This window comes from Hyla sarda, chromosome 12, assembly GCF_029499605.1.
Source record: "Hyla sarda isolate aHylSar1 chromosome 12, aHylSar1.hap1, whole genome shotgun sequence".
NCBI classification, from domain to species: domain Eukaryota; kingdom Metazoa; phylum Chordata; class Amphibia; order Anura; family Hylidae; genus Hyla; species Hyla sarda.
Genome location: NC_079200.1, coordinates 30,833,656 through 30,858,874, shown reverse-complemented (window position 1 = coordinate 30,858,874; position 25,219 = coordinate 30,833,656). Strand labels below are relative to the sequence as shown.

General features: G+C 44.2%; 1 protein-coding gene across 3 annotated transcripts; it reads right to left on the bottom strand.

The window, feature by feature from the left end:
* Nucleotides 1–257: 257 nt before the first annotated feature.
* Nucleotides 258–23,218, bottom strand: SNF8 (SNF8 subunit of ESCRT-II). 3 transcript variants are annotated; one of them, XM_056548401.1, is made up of 8 exons: nt 23,089–23,218; nt 17,565–17,615; nt 14,894–15,032; nt 14,632–14,736; nt 11,188–11,260; nt 9,367–9,508; nt 2,456–2,530; nt 258–658 (listed from the first exon to the last, which is right to left on the bottom strand). In XM_056548401.1, exons 1-8 carry the CDS (start codon nt 23,140–23,142, stop codon nt 521–523), a joined length of 777 nt encoding a protein of 258 aa, XP_056404376.1. In that variant the 5' UTR covers nt 23,143–23,218; the 3' UTR covers nt 258–520. The 3 variants fall into 3 exon arrangements, with proteins under 3 accessions (XP_056404376.1, XP_056404377.1, XP_056404378.1); XM_056548402.1 differs by lacking the exon at nt 23,089–23,218 and adding an exon at nt 22,667–22,844; XM_056548403.1 differs by lacking the exon at nt 23,089–23,218 and having other exon boundaries at nt 17,498–17,602.
* Between the last annotated feature and the right edge of the window lie 2,001 nt (nt 23,219–25,219).

The following is a 25,219-nucleotide window of genomic DNA, read 5'->3' as shown; positions in this document are numbered from 1 at the left end:
CACACACAGTCCTCTGCTCAGTCCCATGTAATTCCCTATGGGGGAAGTAAAATCTCCAGTAGTCTGATACAAAAGGGGGACGGAAGTGCTAAGCGACAAGTAAGTGATGGATGGATGAACGGGGCAGCACTGAAGATTTGTGCGGTGGTGCAGGCTGTAATTGACTTGAGTCCACAAGTCCAGGGTAATCCACAAAACAAGGAATGGCAGCAGCACTCAGGGAATATAAAGAATGTTTGGCTTTATTCACCATATATCCGTATATCACTCACTCTCTCTAAATCTCAATCTCTCCACTCACTCTCACTTTAAATCTCTCTCTCTAAATCTCTCCCCTCTCTCTCACTCAATCTCTCTTTAAATCTCACTCTCTCCACTCTCTCTAAATCTCTCACTATATATATCTCTTCTGCCGCCCATGTCAGCTACACCCCAGCAGAAAATGACTTTCCCTCAGAGGCTTCTCTCTCTGTAGACAGGCGAGTCTGAGGTAGTGGAGAACTGTAGTCGGTGACTGATGTCAGGGAGCCCCCATCCCGCTCTCCTCTGGGGTAATCTGTTGACAATACAGTTCGGAAAAAAGAGCTGGCAGCCAGTATTGGGGCTCCCCCGCTGCTTGTGAGTCAATCCACGCCAAACCTTCCTTTAGTAAATGTTCCTGGAGAGGAGATAATAATTTTTTCTGACTAAGAATTTGTCCATTTGTGAGTACAGGAATAAAGGTATATAAATATATTTACTATAGATAAAGGGAGACGGCGCTCCTAGTGTGATACCGTAAATAAATAAGGTACAATTTAAGCAATATTGCTCACCGATGTAGGTTGTACTGCGACCAATTACAACAATGGTGTAGGCATAAACCCTATGCGGGCGAGACTCGGCAGCCGCTCCTGGCAACACGAAGTGAAGCAAAGACAGATCCCTTCAGGACAGCACAGGATAGAGCTGGCGCACAAGACTTCAAGGTAAAAACAGATTTATTTTACCCGGCATGCCGTGTAAAATAAATCTGTTTTTACCTTAAAGTCTTGTGCGTCAGCTCTATCCTGTGCTGTCATGGGGGGATCTGTCTTTGCATAAATATATTTGGCTGTTGTGGCACAATAGGATTGCTGCATCCCCTGGTTGTTGGCATAATGCCCATCTGCAAACTAGACGGATTGGTTGCTAAGGATAAACAGTGGAACAGTTGCATCATTTCTATATAGGGTTGGCAGGTGGTGCATCCCTAGCAACCAGTCTAAGGGTATGTTAGCATGACGGAATGTCCGTGCGGAGTCCACGGACACACTACAGCACTGGTCTGCCACGGAAATCCCGATTCTGGCATCCAAGTCTATTCTTTTTGCGGATTTCGCCGTCTATCAGATGGAACATTTCCGAGCGATCCTAGCCAGAATCTTCAAATGTGTGGAATGTCAGCATAGAAAACTCGTTGACATACCGCATATTTGAAGAATCTGGCGCGCACTAGGACCGCTCTGAAATACACCGTCTCATAGACGGCAATGCATCTGCAAACCAAATCCGCAAAAAGAATAGACTTGGACAAACAAATTACGTTGTGTAAACGCGGTCTAAATTAGATTACTGGCGGAGAGGGCAGATAAGAGTCTTGGCCGTATGCACTCCATCCCTCCCATAGACATGAAGGGAGGGGGCGTGATGTGACGAGGGGGGCCGTGGCGTTATGTCATGTCTCCAGTCCCGAAAATTTCCGGTTTCTGAGCCTGGAGATGCAGCTCCGCACATAATGCAGGTGCTGCAGGGAGATTGCGGGGTGTCCCAGCGGCGGGCCCCCCGCGATCAGACAGCTTATCCCCTATCCTTTAGGGGATAACATTTCTAAAACCAGAATAACCCTTTAATAAATCCCCCCCCCACCATACTGTTAAGATTTAACAAGAACCTTAGTGAAAAACGCTCTGTTCTATGAAGCTCTGTTCCATGTTCAAATGGTTAAAATTCTGTGTGGACTCTACATTGAACCCACAACACACTGTTTTTAAAGTGTACCAGTCGTCCTTTTCTACGCATTAAATTTTTTGGTAAAACTGACACCTTCTCTTTATTCTGTAGGTCCATAAAATTAAAATGATACCCTACTTATATAGGTTGGATTTTGTCGTACTTTGGAAAAAATCATAACTACAAGCAGGAAAATGTATACGTTTAAAATTGTCATCTTCTGACCCCTATAACTTTATTTTTAAACCAGGGATGGTTTAAATGTCCCTTTTGTCACCACATGTCAGCTATCCTACAGGAATCAGCTGGGGGCCGGCCGGTATGACGGGGACTCGAGTCGGGAGCCCACGCCATACAACGGTTGCCGGCTCGTCCTTAGACGGCAACCGGTTAATCTGTGTGCCACCGGCTGTTGCAAAACTACAACTCCCAGCATCCCCGTAAACCTCCAGCTGTCTAATAGGACAAAAGAGACAACACTCACCAACACATGTTTTGCTCTCTCCTTCTCCCAGTTTAGACTTGATTTAATTTCACTGACTGTCACGTAGCCCTTCTTCTGCAGAATAAAAAAAGGCCAACGATAAATACACCAAGCCATGCAAAAACACTAATACACAACATCACAAAAACACTAATACACAACATCACAAAAACACTAATACACAACATCACAGGGGGACAGTCATAAACAGAATATAATACCTGTGGGATGAAGAGACAAGTTAACTTGCCAGGTACATAATTTGTTTAAGTTTTCAATGGATGGGAATGAAACGACTCTGCTGTACGTAGCTCTGGTATACATCAGCAAAACGAACGAACTCATAATGCCCTCTAGCTCAGTGGCCCCTTCACTGCAGATCCACACACAGTGACACATTCTTTCATGCAGTTGCTGTGGTCAAGATTACCTTTTATTCCCACTTTAGGGTAGGGTCACACATAACGGATCCGCAGTGTATTTTACGCTGCGGATCTGCCGGTCACCAGACCCATTTTGTGCCTCCAGTGCCCTGTGTACTGGAAGGATTAAGATTCTTAAATAGAAGTAATTTGCAAATCTGTATGAGGGAGATTTATCAAGGGATTTAAGCAGATTTTTTTGCTTACAAAACTCGCACAAAAAGTCGCACATGCGCCTAAGCAATTTTTTTAGAGACTTTTGTGGGTAAGCATAAAATACCAATCTGCCCTACCTAAGCAATTTTCAGTGGTCCAGGATTTATCATTGCGAAAGTCGAACGTAAGCAAATAAAAGTCGCAAACCCCCTTCAAAAAGTTGCAAATGTAAGCAAGGTCAGACCTGACTTACAAACTTGCCTATGACAGCATTTTCAAAGAGTCGCAGGTGAGACTTTTTACACAGCTCCACTCCCCGGCACCCACTCACATCTACCACCTGCCTGCAAGTTGTTGGGACTACAACTCCCAGCATGTCCTCACTGTAAGGGTATGCTGGGAGTTTTAGTCCTGCAATAGCTAGTAGGTGGGTGGTAGATGTGGGCGGGGAGTGAAGCTGTGCAAAAAGCCCTGCTGCATGACTACAACTCCCATTATGTCCTTACCGTAAAGGCATGCTGGGAGTTGTAGTAATGCGGTGCGGGTGGGTTATCCGTGTATCCTGTGGACTATGACGATGACCAGTGTTTTTTTGTTTAATGTTAATTAAATGGCTAACGAGGCTTGTGAGGGAGTGTTTTTTTTTCTTAATTTACTTTACAGGCTTAGTAGTGGAAGCTGTCTTATAGACCGATTACATTACAAAACCAGGGCTTAGCGTTCGCTAACCCCCGATTATTACCCTGATACCGATCATCACAGGGGTGCCAGGAAGAGCCGCTACCAACAGGCCCGGAGCATCAAATATGGCGCTCCTGGGCCTAGGCGGTAACAGGCTGGCGTTCTTTAAGCTGGGGAGGTCCTAGATAACACCCTGGTAATGTCAGGCTGTTGCTGCTTGGTTGGTATTTGGCTGAGAATGAAAATATGGGGAACCCAATGCGTTTTTTTTTTATATATATAATTAAATAATAAAAAAAAAACACATAGGGTTACCTGTATTTTTATTTTCAGCCAGATACCAACCAAACAGCAACAGCCTGATGTTACCAGGGTGGGCAAGGACCATTGTTACTGGCCCTCCCCAGCCTAAATAACGCTAGCCTGTTACCGCCTAGGCCCAGTTGCACCATTTTTGATGCTCCGGGCCTGTGGGTACCGACTCTTCCCGGCACCCCTGTGGCGGTGGGTGCCGGGGTAATAATCTAGGGTTAGCGCTAGCTGGTTTTTGGGGCTAACGCTAAGCCCCGACTTCGTAATGGACTCCTTCTATAAGACAGCTTCCACTACTAAGCCTGTAAAGTAAATTTAAAAAAATAACACATTTTAAAAAACCTTTATTCCAAAAAACACTCCCCCACAAGCCCTCGTTACAAATGTTGTTGATATTAAACAAACAAACACTGGTCATCGTAGTCCACCAAATCTGAAGTAGCCCACAGGATAGACTGATCTGAATAAAAATAAAAATAAATTTTAAAAATGGGTTAGTACATTTAGGGGGAAAAAAGTGGTTAAAAAAACAACATTTTTTTCACTTATGTGTGCTCAAAAAATGGTATTCCCAAGTGATTTTATTGGTTTTTTTTCTCATCTGACCCAAATTTATCAACCCCCTGTGACAGTATGATAAATGTCACACATAAAAAGTGAGAAATGGAGTTTCAACCTCTTATGTACATCATAGGATTTAAAACCTTTACTTATTTATCTAGAACAGTTTTTCCCAACCAGTCTGCCTTCAGCTGTTGCAAGAAATGAAGATCAGAAACAAAAGGGAGAAAACAAAATAATAGGGGCATACTCAGTCAGGGGTCAAGTCCTGGTAAAAAAAAGTGTGGGAACTCACCCAAGATTTCCACTTAAAGGGGTACTAGACATCTTATACCCTATCCGCTGCTGGGGATCACCACGTTCTCCCTGCTGCACCCGTCATTCGTTTAGAGCGTTGGGTGCAGTGCCAGAGGCTCGTGACGTCACGGACCCTCAATGCAAGTCTATGGGAGTGGGCATGACGGCCGTCACGCCCCCTTCCATAGAATAGTATTGAGGGGGCATTACTGTGACGTCATGAGCCTCGGCCCCACTCGCTCGCTCCGTGCACCGGATGTCTGGGGTGCCGCAGTCGAGATGCAAAGTATAGGGGATAAGATGTCTGATCACGGGGGTCCTGCTGCTGGGGACCCCCGCGATCAGACATCTTATCCTCTATACTTTGCATAGGGGATACGATGTCTAGGGGCGGAGTACCCCTTTAAGGGCTGGTCCTGCAGGACTCCTGCTAATAGGAACTGCGTTCCTGCTGTGTAAAAAGTGCAGGAACTCCGTTCCCATGAGTTCCTGCAAGACTTGAGCCCTGGGCATACTAGTAGGTGTACTACACTCCTTTACCTAGGAATAAACCGAAACTGTGGTATTATGTATCAGGTCCCACGTAAACACAGAATAGCCATAATTAACCCCTTAAGGACCGGGGTTTTTTCCGTTTTTGCATTTTCGTTTTTTGCTCCTTGCCTTTAAAAAATCATAACTCTTTCAATTTTGCACCTAAAAATCCATATGATGGCATATTTTTTGCGCCACCAATTCTACTTTGTAATGACATCAGTCATTTTGCCCAAAAATCGACGGTGAAACGGAAAAAAAAAAAATCATTGTGCGACAAAATTGAAAAAAAAAACGCAGTTTTGTAACTTTTGGGGGCTTCCGTTTCTACGTAGTACATTTTTCGGTAAAAATGACACCTTATCTTTATTCTGTAGGTCCATACAATTAAAATGATCCCCTACTTATACAGGTTTGAATTTGTCAGACTTCTGGAAAAAATCATAACTACATGCAGGAAAATTAATACGTTTAAAATTGTCATCTTCTGACCCCTATAACTTTTTATTTTTCCGTGTATGGGGCGGTATGAGGGCTCATTTTTTGCGCCGTGATCTGAAGTTTTTAACGGTACCATTTTTGCATTGATAGGACTTATTGATCGCTTTTTATTCATTTTTAAATGATATAAAAAGTGACCAAAAATGCACTATTTTGGACTTTGGAATTTTTTTGCGCGCACGCCATTGACCGAGCGGTTTAATTAATGATATATTTTTATAATTCGGACATTTCCGCACGCGGTGATACCATATATGTTTATTTTTATTTACACTGTGTTTTTTTTTTTTTTATTGGAAAAGGGGGGTGGTTCAAACTTTTAATAGGGGAGGAGTTAAATGATCTTTATTCACTTTTTTTTCCACTTTTTTTTTTTGCAGTGTTATAGGTCCCATAGGGACCTATAACACTGCACACACTGATCTCTTATACTGATCATTGTTATCCCATAGGGACCTATAACACTGCACACACTGATCTCTTATACTGATCATTGTTATCCCATAGGGACCTATTACACTGCACACACTGATCTCTTATACTGATCATTGTTATCCCATAGGGACCTATAACACTGCACACACTGATCTTCTATGCTGATCACTGGTTTCTCATAAGAAACCAGTGATCAACGATTCTGCCGCATGACTGCTCATGCCTGGATCTCAGGCACTGAGCAGTCATTCGGCAATCGGACAGCGAGGAGGCAGGTAGGGGCCCTCCCGCTGTCCTGTCAGCTGTTCGGGATGCCGCGATTAGCCGTGGCTATCCCGAACAGCCCGACTGAGCTAGCTGGCAACTTTCACTTTCGCTTTTAGCCGCGCAGCTCAGCTCTGAGCGCGCGGCTAAACGGTTAATAGCGCGCGGCGCTGCACGCTATTAGGGGCGGGTCCCGGCTTCACTATGACGTCGGGCCCGCCGTGATATGACGCGGGGTTACACAGTATCAGGAGAGCAGGACCAAGGACGTACCGGTATGTCCTTGGTCCTTAAGGGGTTAATCATCCAGCATCCAAAATTATAATAGTGGGAACAAGTGTTCAGGATATGCCATAAAACAAAACCTTTAATATACCACATTAAAAAGTTAAGAACTAAGTGATGTATTAAGGTGAAATTGTATGGAAAAAAAAAAGCTCGGTCAAGATTATATAGAAACCAGGCTCAATCTAGAGCTGACCAGAATTTGTCAACTCAGAGGTGCCAAGACCACAGCAAATCCGTATTTAGCTGCATGTGCAGGGTCACAAAAACCACCATGGAGGTACATCTGTATTTAGCTGCATGTGCAGGGTCAACAATTTTACCTTAACCCCTTAAAGTGTACCAGTCAGATCCAACAAAAAAAACATTTTTTTAATATATCACTCAGTACCTAATTCTGACCATGTACATCTAACTTTTATGTCTAGCGCCTTTATTTATTTTTTATTACACTTTTAATTTAGCTCACTAGTCTGAATTCCTCTCAAAAGGAGGGGGAGTGGCCTCACTGTGCAGGTCTCCGCCCCCTCCCTCAGTATGCTGTCTGCTCACATCTCCCCTAGCATTAGCAAAACTACAACTCCCAGCATGTCCTCACTGACAGTAGCGGGACACAAGCTGACAGTGGGAGGATTTTTCCTCCATCTATGAGCCCTGCACTCACAGCTGTCAATCAAGGAAGTGTGTCCATGACATAGGTGATGACGCATGGACACAGCAGGACTAGTATGTGTCTAAGCAGGCAGGGGGGGCAGTTGTCTGACTGGCTTTTTTAGTATGAAATATTGAAAATTTGCTACTGAAAGCGATTGCAAAACCTATTGGTTATACATGCTTTACAACATATCAAGAGTTTTTGTATCTGACAGTGCCCTTTTAAGGACTTAGACAATTTTATTAAGGCCCATTTTGGCCTTAAGGACTCAGACAATTTTATTTTTACGTTTTAGTTTTTTCCTCCTCGCCTTCAAAAAATCATAACTTTTATATTTTCATCCACAGACTAGTATGAGGGCTTGTTTATTGCGCAACCAGTTGTCCGTTGTAATGCCATAACGTTATCATAAAATGAATGGTGCAACCCAAAAAATACTTTGTGTGGGAAAATTTTAAAGAAAACCGCAATTTTGCAAGGTTTTGTTTTCACCCTGTACAATTTATGGTAAAAATAACGTGTGTTCTTTATTCTTTGGGTCAATACGATTAAAATGATACCCATGATTATAAACTTTTCTATTACTGTTGCGCTTAAATAAAATCGCAAACTTTAACCGTTTAAAATCCCTCTATTTTGAAGATCTATAACTTTTTCATTTTTCCGTATAAGCGGCAGTATGAGGGTTCATTTTTTGCGCCGTGATCTGAACTTTTTATTCATACCATATTTGCATATATGAAACTTGTAATAATTTTTTAATACATTTTTTGGGGGAATAAAATAAAAAAGCAGCAATTTTGGACTTTTTTTTTTTTTTTAACGTTCTCGCCGTTCATCGTACAGTATCATTAACATTATATTTTAATAGTTCGGATATTTACGCACGCGGCAATACCAAATATGTTTATAAATCTTAAATTTTTTTAAATTAATTTTTTACACTTTTGGAGGGTGAAATGGGAAAAATGGGAAAATGTATGTTTTTATTGGGGGGAGGGGATTTTTCCAATTTTTTTTATTTTTTATTTTTTTTACACTTTATGTCCCCATAGGGGACTATTTATAGCAATCATTCGATTGCTACTACTGTTCAGTGCTATGTATAGGACATAGCACTGATCAGTGTTGTCGGTCATCTTCTGCTCTGGTCTGCTCGATCTCAGACCAGAGGAAAAGACCCGTGGAAGGCAGCGGAGGCAGGGGAAGGGGACCTCTGTCTGCCATTCTGGACGATCGGATCGCAGCGGCAGCGCTGCGGGCGATCCGATCATCCATTTCAGTGATCGCACTGCTGCAGATGCCGTGATCTGTATTGATCACGGCATCTGAGGGGTTAATGGCGGACATCCGTGCGATAGCGGATGTCCACCATTACCGGTGGATCCCTGACTGCTATCAGCAGCCGGGACCTGCCGCGCATGACCCGAGCATTGTGGTTATGTATAGGACGTAAATGTACGTACTGGTGCGTTAAGTACCACCTCACCAGGACGTACATTTACGTCCTGCGTCGCTAAGGGGTTAATACATCACTTAGTTCTTAACTTTTTTTGTGATATATTAAAGGTTACATTCTATGGCACATCCTGAACACTTGTTCCCACTATTATACTCCTTCATCAAGGCCTAACATTCTCAGACCAAAATATTACAAGGGGGTTGAACACTTTTCATGTGTTTTAGAAATATGACATAGTATTGATGATAATGTATAACAGAAATGCTGGTCGGCAAAGGAAGACAGGGATTAATAAATGAGCAACGACTGCTGCCTGTCCTGTGAAGAATGACCTAACCTTACTGACCTCCACCAGCTGTAAGACCACCGTATGATCCATGTTCAGTTCAGCAGGAACCGACTGCACCAGGTACGTTCCGCCCACCGGGAGGATCCCGAAACCACTGCCGAGGACTTTCAACTTTTTAATGGCTCTGATGATATCATCCCTGAAAGAAGCGAAGCACTTAGTGAAAGTTTCTGAAAAGAAAAAACAAGGTGCAGTGATACAATGTACTAAGCATTTACATGGATATTTGTAACTGTAAAACCATGTAGGAAGAAAATAAAATAAATTGGACATAGATATGTGGGGAGTGTAAACCACAATCGTGTGTGAAGGTTTTCTCCCTGCAATCTCTGCAGTAGTTTTATATCACCTGTTTATTTATCACCCTCTTAACCTGTTCAGGACGCAGGGCGTATGCATACGCCCTGCATCCTGAGTCCTTACGGACGTAGGGCGTATGGATACACCCGGGGGAATTCCGGTCCCCGCCGCAAGCCGGTTGGGGACCGGACCGGGATGCCTGCTGAAATCATTCAGCAGGCATCCTGGAACATCGCCGAGAGGGGTCCTGAGACCCCCACATGTCGGCAATCACAGGAAATCGCATGTCAATTCAGACATGCGATTTTCTGCTATTCTGGGCTGATCGGGTCTCTGGTGACCCGATCGCCCGGAAAATAGGGAGATTGGAGCTGTCAGTGACAGCCCCGATCATCCTAAGGGATAGGAGCGAGGTTGCAGTGCTGCAACCTCCTCCTATCCCCTGCCATTAGTCAGCAATGAGTGCTGTCCAATGGCAGTTGAAGACGGGGTTGCCATTGAAACCCCCTGCTCTTCCCACTCCTGGATGTCGGGCAGAAGGGGGGAGAAGATGGCGGCTGGTACCTGTGGAGAAGATGCGGTGGGGACCAGCGATCATCAGTGGCATCAGCAGAGATCAGCAGCGCAGGTAGGGAGGCGACGGCGTGGAGCTTCAAGGGAGGTGGCAGTAAAGCGATCTTTACAGCTGCCTTCCTAGTGGGTGCCAAACTGCAACTCCCAGCATGCCCAGACAGCAAAAGGCTGTCTGGGCATGCTGGGAGTTGTAGTTTTGCAACATCTGGAGGATCACTGTTATAGTGGTGCCCAAAAGGTAGCCATCCAGATGTTGCAAAACTACAACTCTTAGCATGCCTAGACTGCCCAGGCATGCTGGGAGTTGTAGTTCTGTAACATCTGTCCCTTCAGATTTTGCAATTTTCATGAAAATTGCTGCTCTACTGTGAAGCCCTCTAATTTTTTCAAAAAGTTAAAATATGTCCATTTTATGATGCCAACATGAAGTGGACATATTGTATTTGTGAATCAATATAAAATTTATTTAGAATATCCATTTTCCTTACAAGCCGAGAGTTTCAAAGTTCGAAAAATGCAAAATTTTCATGAAATTTTGGGATTATTCACCAAGAAAGGATGCAAGTAACGACGAAAATTTACCACTAAAATAAAGTAGAATAGGTCACGAAAAAACTATTTCAGAATCAGAATAATCGCTAAAAAGCATCTTAGAGTTATTAATGCATAAAGTGACAGTGGTAAGTTCACACTAAGGAATTGTCGAGCAAAAAGTTCAGTGCAAAAGTGGAAGGGTAAGTAACTGCTGGTTTATTATTATAAAGCATTTAAAAACAGAGATAAGCCCCTTAACTCAAAAACTAGTATATTATTTGCCCAATATTACATTTTATGATAAAAAAAATAAAAAAATTAAAAAAATCAGTATGACAAATACAAAATAATGGGGGTCAAGAAATTAATATACTCATTCCCAGCGATCCTGCTGCATAGGGATTTACTCACTGACTGACGTCCTGAGCCAGCTTCCCTCTTCCCTTTAAAACTTGCTGGTAGAGCTCAACCAGGGTTATCAGACCTAAGGACAAATACGTTAAATCGTCACTTCCATTTCTAACAACTTTCATGTGATGTGATGTGATCTGTAACATTTTTGCTAATCACTTAAACCCTACCTGCCATATCACAGAAAAAAAAAATACTTCTATCTGTTACTGACTAGGTCATGCGGATGCTTTACATGTCTTTTTTATGTGTCCAGCTTCTGTATTTGGCTCACAAATCCCTGTGATCAGCTGCGGACTCATTCTGACATCCACTGCTCAGGAAGGGATGTGTCCGAGGCAAGCACTCGAGCCCGCCCTCACTCACCATGCGTTCACTTCCTCCCTGAGTCTGCTGTGCTGGGTCTCTTCATCCATTCACTGCAGGCTGCTATGTTAAGTCCTCCTCTCTATTTTTAGACAGGAGTCTGACAGACAGGACAGGAGTGAGCACAGAGGAGTGCTAGTCCCGCCCTTACTTCCTGTACTTTGTCCCTGCCTGTGCTTCAACTGAGACAAAAATTATGCTGTAGCCAGAGAGGATTATGTTTTATTTGGTATGGGGATCCCTATTATTCTTTTTTTATAAGCCATGATTTCTATTAAAAAAGGAAATTTTTTATGTTTTTTATGAATAAGTTTATTAGAAAGGTTAATGTTTTGTCAAGATGTACAACATATAAAAAGTTCTGGATTCTGCAGTGCCAAAAAATGACTCCATAACACCATAGAAAAAAAAACAGCTCTAAAGTCTTGGCCACTACCCTGCAATTTCCCTACCACTGTCTGTTGTTACGAGCAGTCTGTCTGTAGTAACAGACCGTAAGACGAAACGCGGTAGGGTGCTTAGCTACTGCTGTATGCAGGAGAGGAAGCGAGAGCGTCAGCTGTGTGCCTGCATTGTGCGAGCCTCTTGGCCTCCTCCAGAGGGTCACAGCTCTGTCTGAAAGGTAAATCAAGGCTTCTCTGTCATCTCAGCTGCAGCAGTTCAGTGCTTAGTGCAAAGCCAGTGCATAAGTAACACATCTCCCTGCCACATGCTATCTATAGTAGTATCATCCAGTACAGTGTGCTTTGATTGGCCAGAAAAGTAAGAGAGGAAGTAAATGTGCGAGTACTGCTGGCAAACAGCCGAGCTCCGGGTCCCACTCCTTCAAATGAAGAGAATGAGAAAAAGCTGAGCACCCTGTCATTAATCTGAATGGTTAACCTATTAAAACCATGCAGGTCTATAAAAATGTTTGAGAAAGAATGGATGGAAATCAGATGGAAATAGGTAGTAACAATCTACACTGCAAAGGAGCATTCCCATCTGGAACAAAAAGAACTACAGTGGATGGTAAAGTTACAGTGACCCCCTGACCTACGATGGCCCAGACATACGATAATTTCAACATGCAATGGCCTCTCGGAGGCAGCATCAACATACGATGCTTTTGTATGTCGGGGCCATCGCATAAACGGCTATCCGGCAGCGCAGACTGCTTCAGCTGCCACCGGATAGCCGTTTACGGTGCCCCGTGTGGTCCGCTGACGATCACTTACCTGTCCTCGGGGCTCTGGCACGTCCTCTTCGGGATCCCCTGCATCGTCGGCGCTCTCCATCGTCGTCATCACGTTGCTGCGACACGCCGTCCCGTCATCCAATAGGAGCGGCGTGCGTAGCGACGTGATGGCGGCGATAGAGAGCGAGGATGCCGGGGAAGCAGAGGCCTTGCCGGAGCGTCTGGGGCCCCCCGGGGACGCGGCGACAGCGATGGAGTGCGACATCCAGGGCAGCGGTGACGGTCCGGAGCGGCGGGGACACGCAAGTATAACCTCCAATATCAGTGGTCTTCAACCTGCGGACCTCCAGATGTTGCAAAACTACAACTCCCAGCATGCCCGGACAGCCGTTGGCTGTCCGGGCATGCTGGGTGTTGTAGTTTTGCAACATCTGGAGGTCCGCAGGTTGAAGACCACTGTCCTATACTTTACATTGCATGGATCCCTCAACATACGATGGTTTCAACAAACGATGGTCCATTTGGAACGAATTACCATCGTATGTTGAGGGACCACTGTATAAGTATTTCGGTCTAGATGTTGATTGTTTTCAATGGTGAAGGTGATTTGCACTCTGTTCACACCTAGTTCAAGAAAACGCAGGACAGACACTGAGCATTTACAAGAACAATGTGGAAAATTAGAATGTGGAAACCAGAGAAGAGCTTGTGTAGGCAGCAGGCCTCTTTAACCCCTTCCCGACCTATGACAGACATGTTGGTAATGGGTCGGCTCCCATTCTAACACGCAGGGCCACGGTTGGGCCCGGCATCTAGCAACGGCCGGGACCCGTGGCTAATATCGCTCGCCAATGATCGCGGTTCCGCGCGCTATTAACCCTTTAGAGGCTGCGTTCATAGTTGATCGCCGTGTCTAAAGTGAAAGTTAATAAGTGTCGGTTAGCTCAGGGGGCTTTTCTGGATCGCTGTGGTGAAATCGCGGCGTCCCGAACAGCTGTAGGACACGTGGAGGGTCCCCTTACCTGCCTCCTGTGTCTGATCGCCAAATGACTGCTCAGTGCCTGAGATCCAGGCATGAGCAGTCAAGCGGCAGAATCATTGATCTATGTTATCCTGTGAGAAACCATTGATCAATGTAAAAGATCAGTGTGTGCAGTGTTATAGCCCCCTATGGGAGCTATAACACTGCAAAAAAAAGTGGATTAAAAAAAAAAAATAAATAAAGATCATTTAACCCCTTCCCTAAAAAAAAGTAAGAATCACCCCCCTTTTCCCATTTAAAAAATAAATAAAATAAAAAAAACATGTATGCCCATCCGGTCTGCTAATTGAAACAGAACAGCTCACTGCACTACATTGTAATTTGTTTACTCTATTCCCTTTAAAGTGGTACTCCTCTGCTCAGCATTTGGAACAAACTGTTCCGAACACAGGAGCTAGCACCAGGAGCTCGTGAGGTCACGCACCACCCCCTCAATGCAAGTCTATGGGAGGGGGCGTGACAGCCGTCACGCCCCTTTCCATAGACTTGCATTGAGGGGTGGGGCATGACGTCATGAGGGGGCGGGCTATGACGTCACGAGCTGTCGGCTCCAGCGTTCGGAACAGTTTGCTCCAAATGCTGAGCAGCGGAGTACCCCTTTAATATCTAAAAGAGTCATGTAAACTACATAATGCTGTTAGCTATTTTCGGATTCCCAGCCAATACCAGCTGCAGCTTGTAGGCCCGGCAACCCTTATTCTATTCCATAGGTGGCATCAGCATCTATCAGACATTTATGGCACATCATCCAGCAGGAGAATAATTGACTCTATACCATCAGTTACATCAGTATCCTGTTGCTTTACCTTTGCACTAAGCAGCAGGATCCTCTCATGCTCAGCCCCTGCTTAACACTTACCTCCATTTTGGTGCTTAAGAGCCAAACACACTTCTACTATCTGTACACCAAGCTCGTAGTAGAAATCTCCGACACCCAGCATTTCTGACCAAAAGCCTTTACCAGCTAGAAAAAAAAAAACATTTGTTTTTCTGAATTATAAATTATTATGAATGAATCGGGAGACTTGGGTACTTTGATACCTCTTACTGCAATATACACAACCCTCAAGTTGTATAAGTAATGAATACACATCACGTTAGTGTAGACAGCTAGAACTTACAAGCCAGAGGATCCACACCAATCGTTGCGCACATATCTTGAAACTGGACGCGAAATTGAGGGTTCTTGCGAATTTCCTGCTTGTGTTTACTGGCAAATTCTTCGAGATTTGTTTTGAACATTTCTAGCTGCTTGGACATCTACAATAAAGACAAGAACGAGCAACAAGTGATTCTTAGCTAATCAGGTGTAAATAAGCCCATGGCCACATAGAACTTGTCATCAGGATTTAAAGGGGCACTACGGTGGAAAACGTTTTTTTTTTTTCAACTAGTGCCAGAAAGTTAAACAGATGTAAATTGCTTCTATTAAAAAAATCTTAATCCTTCCAGTACTTATTAGCTGCTGAATACTACAGAGGAAATTATTTTCTTTTTGGAACACAGAGCTCTCTGCTGACATCATGAGCACAGTGCTCTCTGCTGACATCTCTGTCCATTTTAAGAACTGTCCAGAGTAGGAGAAAATCCCCATAGCAAACATATGCTGCTCTGGTCAGTTCCTAAAATGGACAGAGATGTCAGCAGAGAGCACTGTGCTCATGATGTCAGCTGAGAGCTCTGTGTTCCAAAAAGAAAATAATTTCCTCTGTAGTATTCAGCAGCTAATAAGGATTAAGATATTTTAATAGAAGTAATTTACAAGTCTGTTTAACTTTCTGGCACCAGTTGATTTAAAAAAATAAAATAAAATAATAATTTCCACTGGAGTACCCCTTTAAGACATAGGCCGGCATTTATCGTTGTAGGTGTAAGTGAAGCATTTTTCTACACCTTTTTTTGTGTGCTGTAATGTGTAGGAGCATAAAATGTATTAAATGGTCGCAGAGGATTTGATACATTTTGTGCAGGTCACATTTTCTGAAATTTCTCTCTTCACATTCACCAAAAAGCTAAGCTAAGTCTGGGCTGGTGTAGTTTTAGAGACTTTTCAGTGACTTTCCACCGTTTGTTGCTATGAAATCACGTCACACACTCTGAATGCAGTGTGATCCCCCCTCCCCTCCTGATTGCTCAGGGAAAGACCAGTAATGTGAAGAGGGGAGCTTGTATTACTGCTCATTAGATTTAAAGGCAGAAGGAAGCGGTTCTCAGTCACACTAGTTTCCCCCAGAACAGGCTCACTGCTGCCCCATCTGAGAAAAGCTTCCTGCTGTGGGGACCCCCACAATCTCACATGCAGCACCCAGCTGTTTCCGCAGCACAGAGCGATGATCACTCCGTGTCTGAAGGGTCACGACTACGGGGGGCCATCATGCCCCCTTCTATAGACTTGCATTGAGGAGGAGGAGTCGTGATGTCATGATACTCCGGCCCCGTAGTCGTGACTCTCCAGACACGGAGCCATTATCATGAAATCTTTGTGAAATTTTTGAGAAAAGGCGCAGTTCATAAATCCCTTCCATATCATGCGTATTGCCAAAATCAGTGGATTGCAACTCAAAATCAGTAGAAATGTGTAAACCAAAAGGAGCGAATAAACCCTGCTTGTGCCTTTTTTGCACCTTTTCTAGACACAAAAAACAGTCTAAAGACAATGCTAAATGACGGCCATAGCTTTTTAATTCAATAGTCCATCAGTAAGATATAAGCCTGTCTAATATGCAAATGAGGCTCTAGTGCCCTGAAAGCTTTTCCCAGTTTGGCAAGAGCCCAGGTCCAGCCCATTTACGCCTCATCTAGATGCTGTCAGTCAAACGGAGTAGGCCTATTCAAGAGGGGCAAATGATTTCAGCAATTGATTCAACTGATATGACTGCCTCTAATTTAAAAAAAAAAACAACAAAAAACAAACAAACCCACAAAACAAAAACAGCAGCAACGCTAAGGCACAGTCACACAGTATCTAGTGATCAACATTGGTCAGACCCCCACCAATCGGACATGAAAGTGGTGGGGACATCATTTATGCAGTATATATATATATATATATATATATATATATATATATATATATATATATTTATACACAAGCACACAAAGATGTAATACCTAAACACATTTAGCCCCTGCAGCTGATGTTCTTATTTGCTGCGTTTTCTCATAAATCTGTACCAACTTAGGTTAAAGGGGTACTAAGACATCTCATCCCCTATCCAAAGGACTTGCATTCAGGGGACGGGGCGTGATGTTACACGGGGGTGGAGTCGTGACGTCACGATACTCCGATCCTCCGATCCCATAGTCGTGACCCTTCAGACACAGAGTGATCATCGCTCTGTGCAGCGGACCCAGATGGGTACTGCATGCGAGATTGCGGGGGTCCCCACAGCAGGAAGCTTTTCTCAGATAGGGCAGCAGTGAGCCTGTTCTGGGGGAAACTAGTGTGACTGAGAACCGCTTCCTTCTGCCTTTAAATCTAATGAGCAGTAATACAAGCTCCCCTCTTCACATTACTGGTCTTTCCCTGAGCAGACAGGAGGGGAGGGGGGAGAACACTGCATTCAGATTGTGGGACGTAATGTCATAGCAATAAGGGAGAGAGCAGTATGGATAATAACACTATAATAGTAAGTTGATTTATTGTACTTTTTTGACACCATACACAGGTTGTTTCTTTTCGCCGAAGCTTCACTGCTTCCTTGTTTTTTGTTTTTTTTTACTACCAATAGCGATGCACAGTGCCAGACATATCTTCATTTCCAGGTCTTGTAGAGTTCAGGCTTTAGTCACCTGTACAAGTTGGTCCTCAGCCAAGACAGTCCCTCGCTCTTTGTACTTTGCCTGAAAAGAGAAGGAAGGATATTAGGATTTGTATGGTTATGTGTTAAAATTCTACATTGCATTTCGCTTCCAACTGAATGTAAAAAAGCAGCCGCCACCAAAATGCTTTTCTAAATTTTTGGATCCATTCCGTTAGGAAGACATGAGCATTTACCCTATAACCAGGAGGGGGATAAGTGGGTGTCCAAAATCTGATGCCAATGACTGAATATGTGTAAGATGTATAGTCTGTCTGGTTTATCTGCTGATATCTATCTATATATCTTATAATAATCATGACGTATAAGAGCACTGCTATCACCAAAATATCAAAGCAACATTAATAATGTGAGCTGCCAAAACCGCACCTTCATGTGGTGGCCAATGGCTGCACGGATTTACTGGTAGGATTGCCAAAGCTTGAGGTTGTGGTTTCGGCCGCATACATTCCGTAGTTCATAGTAGGGCTGGGCGGTATGACCAAATGTGTGTATCACGGTATTTTTTTTACTTTTGGCGGTTCCACTGTATATAACGGTATTTCTTAGCCCCCCCTCCCCTCATATTAATTATCAGCCCACATCCCCATCTGGGTAAATACTCACATGTCACCGGCATGCGCTGCCCTCCTCGTCCTGTTTGTTGCGGCCGCCGGCGCTGTCACTCTCTACTATGCGGTATCCATATGCCCGGGCTGCAAAAGGTAAACAAAATAAACTTTAACGCACCCACGTCGGCCTTACGCTGGGGACAGGAACGTCGGAGAGCTGTCAGCCTATCACCGGCCGCAGCGATGTTCCGCCTCGGCCGGTGATAGGCTGAGCCCACTGTCATGTAAGGAGCTCTGGCCGGCTTCTTACATGGCAGTGGGCTCAGCCTATCACCGGCCGAGGCGGAACATCGCTGCGACCGGTGATAGGCTGACGGCTGTCCGACGTTCCCGTCCCCAGGAAACAAGCGAGGCCGGTACCGGACCAACGGGAAGTGAGTTAAAGTTTATTTTGTTTATTTTTGCAGCCCGGGCATAGGGATACCGCACAGTATAGAGCAGTGGTCTCCAACCTGCGGACCTCCAGATGTTGCAAAACTACAACTCCCAGCATGCCCGTAGTTTTGCGACATCTGGAGGTCCGCAGGTTGAAGACCACTGGTATAGAGTGTCAGCGCCGGTGGCCGCAACAAACAGGACGAGGAGGGCAGCGCATGTAGGTGACATATGAGTATTTACGGGGACAGCGCTGGGCTGATAATTAATTGGGGGGGGACAGAACAGTGCTCGCAGGTCACATAGGATTAGTTCCCCCGATGTGGGGACAGCGCAGCGCTCGGCTGATAATTCATTCCCGAGGGGGAGGGGCCAAACCGGTATTGCGGTATGGGTTAAAATTCATATCGTGCAGCACAACAATTTCCGTATTCGGTATGAACCGTTATACCGCCCAGCCCTAGTTCATAACAACCGCCCTTGAAAAAGGTTACAAAACGGCTTTGGGGTACAGAGCAGCGATATTATGGGTAAGCACTAGACACTTTACTATTCTTTTATGCACTTAACCATCAGGTAGCATTATTTTGCACTCCCTAAATAGAGGAAGTGTGACTGTGCACTCTCTATAGGTTTACATTTAGCTCTGCGATATAGGGAATGCAGCAGCATGTATAGGGGGCTTCTAATAATGGAATACAACTAATCCCCTCATGTTAAGAGAGCATCAATATTGTTTACTATATGTGTGCTCCCAGGTATATACATAAAAACTGAATATTAGCTAATCACTGTTGCCCTAATTTAAAGGGGTACTCCACCCCTAGACATCTTATCCCCTATCCAAAGGATAGGGGATAAGATGTCTGATCGCAGGGGTCCCGCCGCTGGGGACCCCCGCAAAATAGCATGCGGCACCCACCTGTTTCTTAGGAGGGTGTGGGTCCCGACCACCGGAACGGAAGTCCGTGACGTCCACTCAATGCAAGTCTATGGGAGGGGGGCGCACGGCCATCATGCTCCCTCCCATAGACTTGCATTGAGGGGACGGGGCGTGACATCACGCGGGGGCGGAGTCGTGACGTCACGAACTTCCGTTCCGGTGGTCGGGACCCAGACCCTCCAGCGCTTCCGGAGCAGAAACAGGTGGGTGCCGCATGCTATATTGCGGGGGACCCCAGCGGCGGGACGCCCGCGATCAGGCATGTTATCCCCCTATCGTTTGGATAGGGGATAAGATGTCTAGGGGTGGAGTACCCCTTTAAGTCCAGACTTTTGAGATTGCTGTCTTAACTTTTTATGAATTGTAGTCAATAAAGATTAATATTGAGTTTGAGTTTTTTCCGCTATCGTTTAGGATCAAAACAGACACCGTGTAGCTATGACTGCTGAGTATAAATATAGGTGTCATTTGGGATTCTTTTTGTTTGTATTCATTCGTAGTTCATGTAGCTACACCCTAATGGTTATCCAAATAAAACCTAAAACCTAGCCTGGAGCAATCCCTGAACCCCCCAAAATATCTTTCAGGGAGATACAACCCCAATATATATGGGGCAAGTCTATAGGACTTCCGATACTTCTACTGAATGCGTTACTCTAAGGCTTCAGAGATTGCCCGGGACTTTTAAAGAGTACCTATCATGAACTAAACTGTCCCTAATTCCCCCCCAATCTGTCCCTGACTCTTACTGACACTAACCCTGCGTTTGTTTCCCCCTAAAACACCTTCTAAATACCTTATCTTGTGTCTGCATGGCTGCTCATGCTGCTGTCCATGTGTGAGGGAGGAAGGGGGCATGGGCCGGCAGGCACAACGTCATTGACAGGCAGTGAGCTGCGCTGTGCTCGTCAGTCTCCAGGCTGCAATATGAGAGTTCAGACTCATGGCCGGCATGAGTCCGAACTCTATTAGAGACTTGCAGCCTAGTGGTCAGTTTTTGAAAGTGAAATTAAAGATATAAAAATAATTTTATTTAATGACACCCTATTAGAAAGTTGTTTGAAACACAATAATCAACAACATATAAAAACTTTTTTTGATGACAGGTACTCTTTAAACATCCTGTCGACTGTCCGCTGGTGTAAAGAATCGTTAATGTGGGGGACGGGCCAATGAGGTTAGGATATCTCCCACAAGAATTATGTAGGAGACCATGTTGGGCACTATAAATGCACAGCAAATTAGAAAGATTAAAGGGGTACTCCATCTGAAAATATTTATGTATTTTTTTTTTTTTTTTTAAATCAACTGGTGCCAAACAGATTAGTAAGTTACTTCTATTTATAAATCTTAAAGGGGTACTCCACCATGCCGCATACTATATTACGGGGGTCCCCAGTGATCAGACATCTTATCCCCTATCCTTTGCATAGGGGATAAGATGTCTAGGGGTGGAGTACCCCTTTAATCCTTCCAGTACTTATCAGCTTCTGTATGCTACAGAGGAAGTTATTTTCTTCTTGAACTTTTCTGTCTGACCACAGTGCTCTCAGCTGACACCTCTGTCCATTTTAGGAACTGTCCAGAGTAGGAGCAAATCCCTATAGCAAACTTCTCCTGCTCTGGACAGTTCCTGACATAGACAGAGGTGTCAGCAGAGAGCAATGCGGACAGACAGAAAATAAATTCAAAAATAAAAGAACTTCCTCTGGAGAATACAGCATCTGATAAGTGCTGGAAGGATTAAGATTTTGTAATAGAAGTCATTTACAAATTTGTTTAACTTTCTGGCACCAGTTGATAAAAAAAAAAAAAAGTTTTTCAGCAAAGTATCCCTTTAACCCCTTAAGGACCAAGGGCGTACAGGCTCTCCTGATATAATATATCACGGCGGGCCCGGCGTCATAGTGAAGCCGGGACCCGCCTCTAATAGTGCGCAGCGCCGATCGCGGCGCCGCGCGCTATTAACCCTTTAGCCGCGCGCTCAGAGCTGAGCCGCGCGGCTAAAAGTGAAACCGAAAGTGGCCGGCTAGCTCAGTCGGGCTGTTCGGGATAGCCGCGGCTAATCGCGGCATCCCGAACAGCAGGAGGGCCCCTACCTGCCTCCTCGCTGTCCGATCGCCGAATGACTGCTCAGTGCCTGAGATCCAGGCCTGAGCAGTCATGCGGCAGAATCGTTGATCACTGGTTTCTTATGAGAAACCAGTGATCAGCATAGAAGATCAGTGTGTGCAGTGTTATAGGTCCCTATAGGACCTATAACACTGCAAAAAAAAAAGTGAAAAAAAAGTGAAGATAATTTAACTCCTCCCCTATTAAAAGTTTGAATCACCCCCCTTTTCCAATAAAAAAAAAAAAAAAAAACAGTGTATATAAAAATAAACATATATGGTATCACCGCGTGCGGAAATGTCCGAATTATAAAAATATATCATTAATTAAACCGCTCGGTCAATGGCGTGCGCGCAAAAAAAATTCCAAAGTCCAAAATAGTGCATTTTTGGTCACTTTTTATATCATTTAAAAATGAATAAAAGTCCTATCAATGCAAAAATGGTACCGTTAAAAACTTCAGATCACGGCGCAAAAAATGAGCCCTCATACCGCCCCATACACGGAAAAATAAAAAAGTTATAGGGGTCAGAAGATGACAATTTTAAACGTATTAATTTTCCTGCATGTAGTTATGATTTTTTCCAAAAGTCCGACAAAATCAAACCTATATAAGTAGGGTATCATTTTAATCGTATGGACCTACAGAATAAACATCAGGTGTCATTTTTACCGAAAAATGTACTACGTAGAAACGGAAGCCCCCAAAAGTTACAAAACAGCGTTTTTTTTTCAATTTTGTCGCACAATGATTTTTTTTCCCGCTTCACCATAGATTTTTGGGCAAAATGACTGACGTCATTACAAAGTAGAATTGGTGGCGCAAAAAATAAGCCATCATATGGATTTTTAGGTGCAAAATTAAAAGAGTTATGATTTTTTAAAGGCAAGGAGCAAAAAACGAAAATGCAAAAACGGAAAAACCCCCGTTCCTTAAGGGGTTAAAGCCCCCCCCCCCCCCTCTAGTGGCACACTTTTCAATTTAGTGTTTTAGAGGTAAATCATAAAAATGTTTAAACTGCAGCGATTTACTAGTATGTCCAAAATGATGTCTGTTCGGCTTCGTTGCATCCGTTTTCTATAAACTCGGTCCTGTTCCAAATAGGAATAGTGCCGCAGTACCAGCTATTGCAAAACTACAACTCCCATCATGCCCGACAGCCTACGGCTGTCCGGGCATGATGGGAATTGTAGCTTTGCAACAGCACTGACATAGGAGAAGGGGCAACAGTGATGGGTTATATAGAAAGAAAACAACTGTTCACAGTAACCAATCAGATTGCAGGACAGAACTGGTTGCTATAAGAAACAGTCCTCTTATCACGTGACACTGTCTCTGATGACGTCACAGGACGGACAGCACTACAGTTACGGGTAAATCCTCACTATAAGGCACAGCCTTAGGAAACAACGTCTACACAACCAATGACACGCTGTACCCCCAGCCCGTTCACCTCCGCCAGCTTCTTCTTGGCTATTGCCCCCGCTCCCACCCCTCTCCGGTGCATCGTCGCGGCTCGGGAGCTTCACTTCCGCACGTCTCCTACGTCAACACCCGCGCGACGCCGACGGCCGGCTGATGACGTCAGTGTCAGCGAAACATTTTCTAAACGCTAGGGGGAGATGTTTCAGGCAAACTCCTTTCGCAATGTTTCCCCCCTCCCCCTCCTGCGGTGTTCATAGAAGGAGACATTGCGGCGGCCATTTTTCTGAAGACCACATTATGTTCTCATAGAATTACTTGTCGTTACAGTTCAATGGCTTTTTTTTTTATTGGATGCAATATATATATTGGTTAAAAAAAAAGTGCAGCACTCTCCTATATAGTGTAGAAAAAAAGGTGAATTTATTCGCTCACATAAGCTGCAATACCGCACCCAACCTGAGAACAGGCGTGGTGCTGTTTTTGGAAGAAATCAGCTCTGTTTTTCTAATCCTGCATATCACCTTTAAAGGACAAGTCTCATGCCCGACAGTACAGGAAAAACTTATCCCCTATCCGCAGGTTGCCGAACGACTCTCCCATAGAGATATATGGGGGGGTTGTGAAACTCCACTCTGTGGGAGAGCCGCGGCTAAAACGTATCCCCTATCCTGCGATCTAAAACGTATTCCCTATCCTGCGATCTAAAACTTATCCCCTATCCTGCGATTTAAAACGTATCCCCTATCCTGCGTTCTAAAAGGTATCCTGCGATCTAAAAGGTATCCTCTATCCTGCGATCTAAAACTTATCCCCTATCCCGCGATCTAAAACTTATCCCCTATCCTGCGATCTAAAAGGTATCCCCTATCCTGTGATCTAAAAGGTATCCCCTATCCTGTGATCTAAAACTTATCCCCTATCCTGTGATCTAAAACGTATCCCCTATCCTGCAATCTAAAACGTATCCCCTATCCTGTGATCTAAAACGTATCCCCTATCCCGCGATCTAAAACGTATCCCCTATCCTGCAATCTAAAAGGTATCCCCTATCCTGTGATCTAAAAGGTATCCCCTATCCTGTGATCTAAAAGGTATCCCCTATCCTGTGATCTAAAACGTATCCCCTATCCTGTAATCTAAAACTTATCCCCTATCCTGCGATCTAAAACGTATCCCCTATCCTGTGATCTAAAACTTATCCCCTATCCTGTGATCTAAAACGTATCCCCTATCCTGTGATCTAAAACTTATCCCCTATCCTGTGATCTAAAACTTATCCCCTATCCTGTGATCTAAAACGTATCCCCTATCCTGTGATCTAAAACTTATCCCCTATCCTGCGATCTAAAAGGTATCCCCTATCCTGTAATCTAAAAGGTATCCCCTATCCTGTGATCTAAAACGTATCCCCTATCCTGCAATCTAAAACGTATCCCCTATCCTGTGATCTAAAACGTATCCCCTATCCTGCAATCTAAAACGTATCCCCTATCCTGTGATCTAAAACGTATCCCCTATCCTGCAATCTAAAAGGTATCCCCTATCCTGTGATCTAAAAGGTATCCCCTATCCTGTGATCTAAAACGTATCCCCTATCCTGTGATCTAAAACGTATCCCCTATCCTGCAATCTAAAAGGTATCCCCTATCCTGCAATCTAAAAGGTATCCCCTATCCTGTGATCTAAAACGTATCCCCTATCCTGTGATCTAAAACGTATCCCCTATCCTGCGATCTAAAACGTATCCCCTATCCTGTGATCTAAAACGTATCCCCTATCCTGTGATCTAAAACGTATCCCCTATCCTGTGATCTAAAACGTATCCCCTATCCTGCGATCTAAAACGTATCCCCTATCAAGTGATCTAAAACGTATCCCCTATCCCGTGATCTAAAACTTATCCCCTATCCTGTGATCTAAAACGTATCCCCTATCCTGTGATCTAAAACTTATCCCCTATCCTGCGATCTAAAACTTATCCCCTATCCTGTGATCTAAAACTTATCCCCTCTCCTGTGATCTAAAACGTATCCCCTATCCTGTGATCTAAAACGTATCCCCTATCCTGTGATCTAAAACTTATCCCCTATCCTGTGATCTAAAACTTATCCCCTATCCTGCGATCTAAAACTTATCCCCTATCCTGCAATCTAAAACTT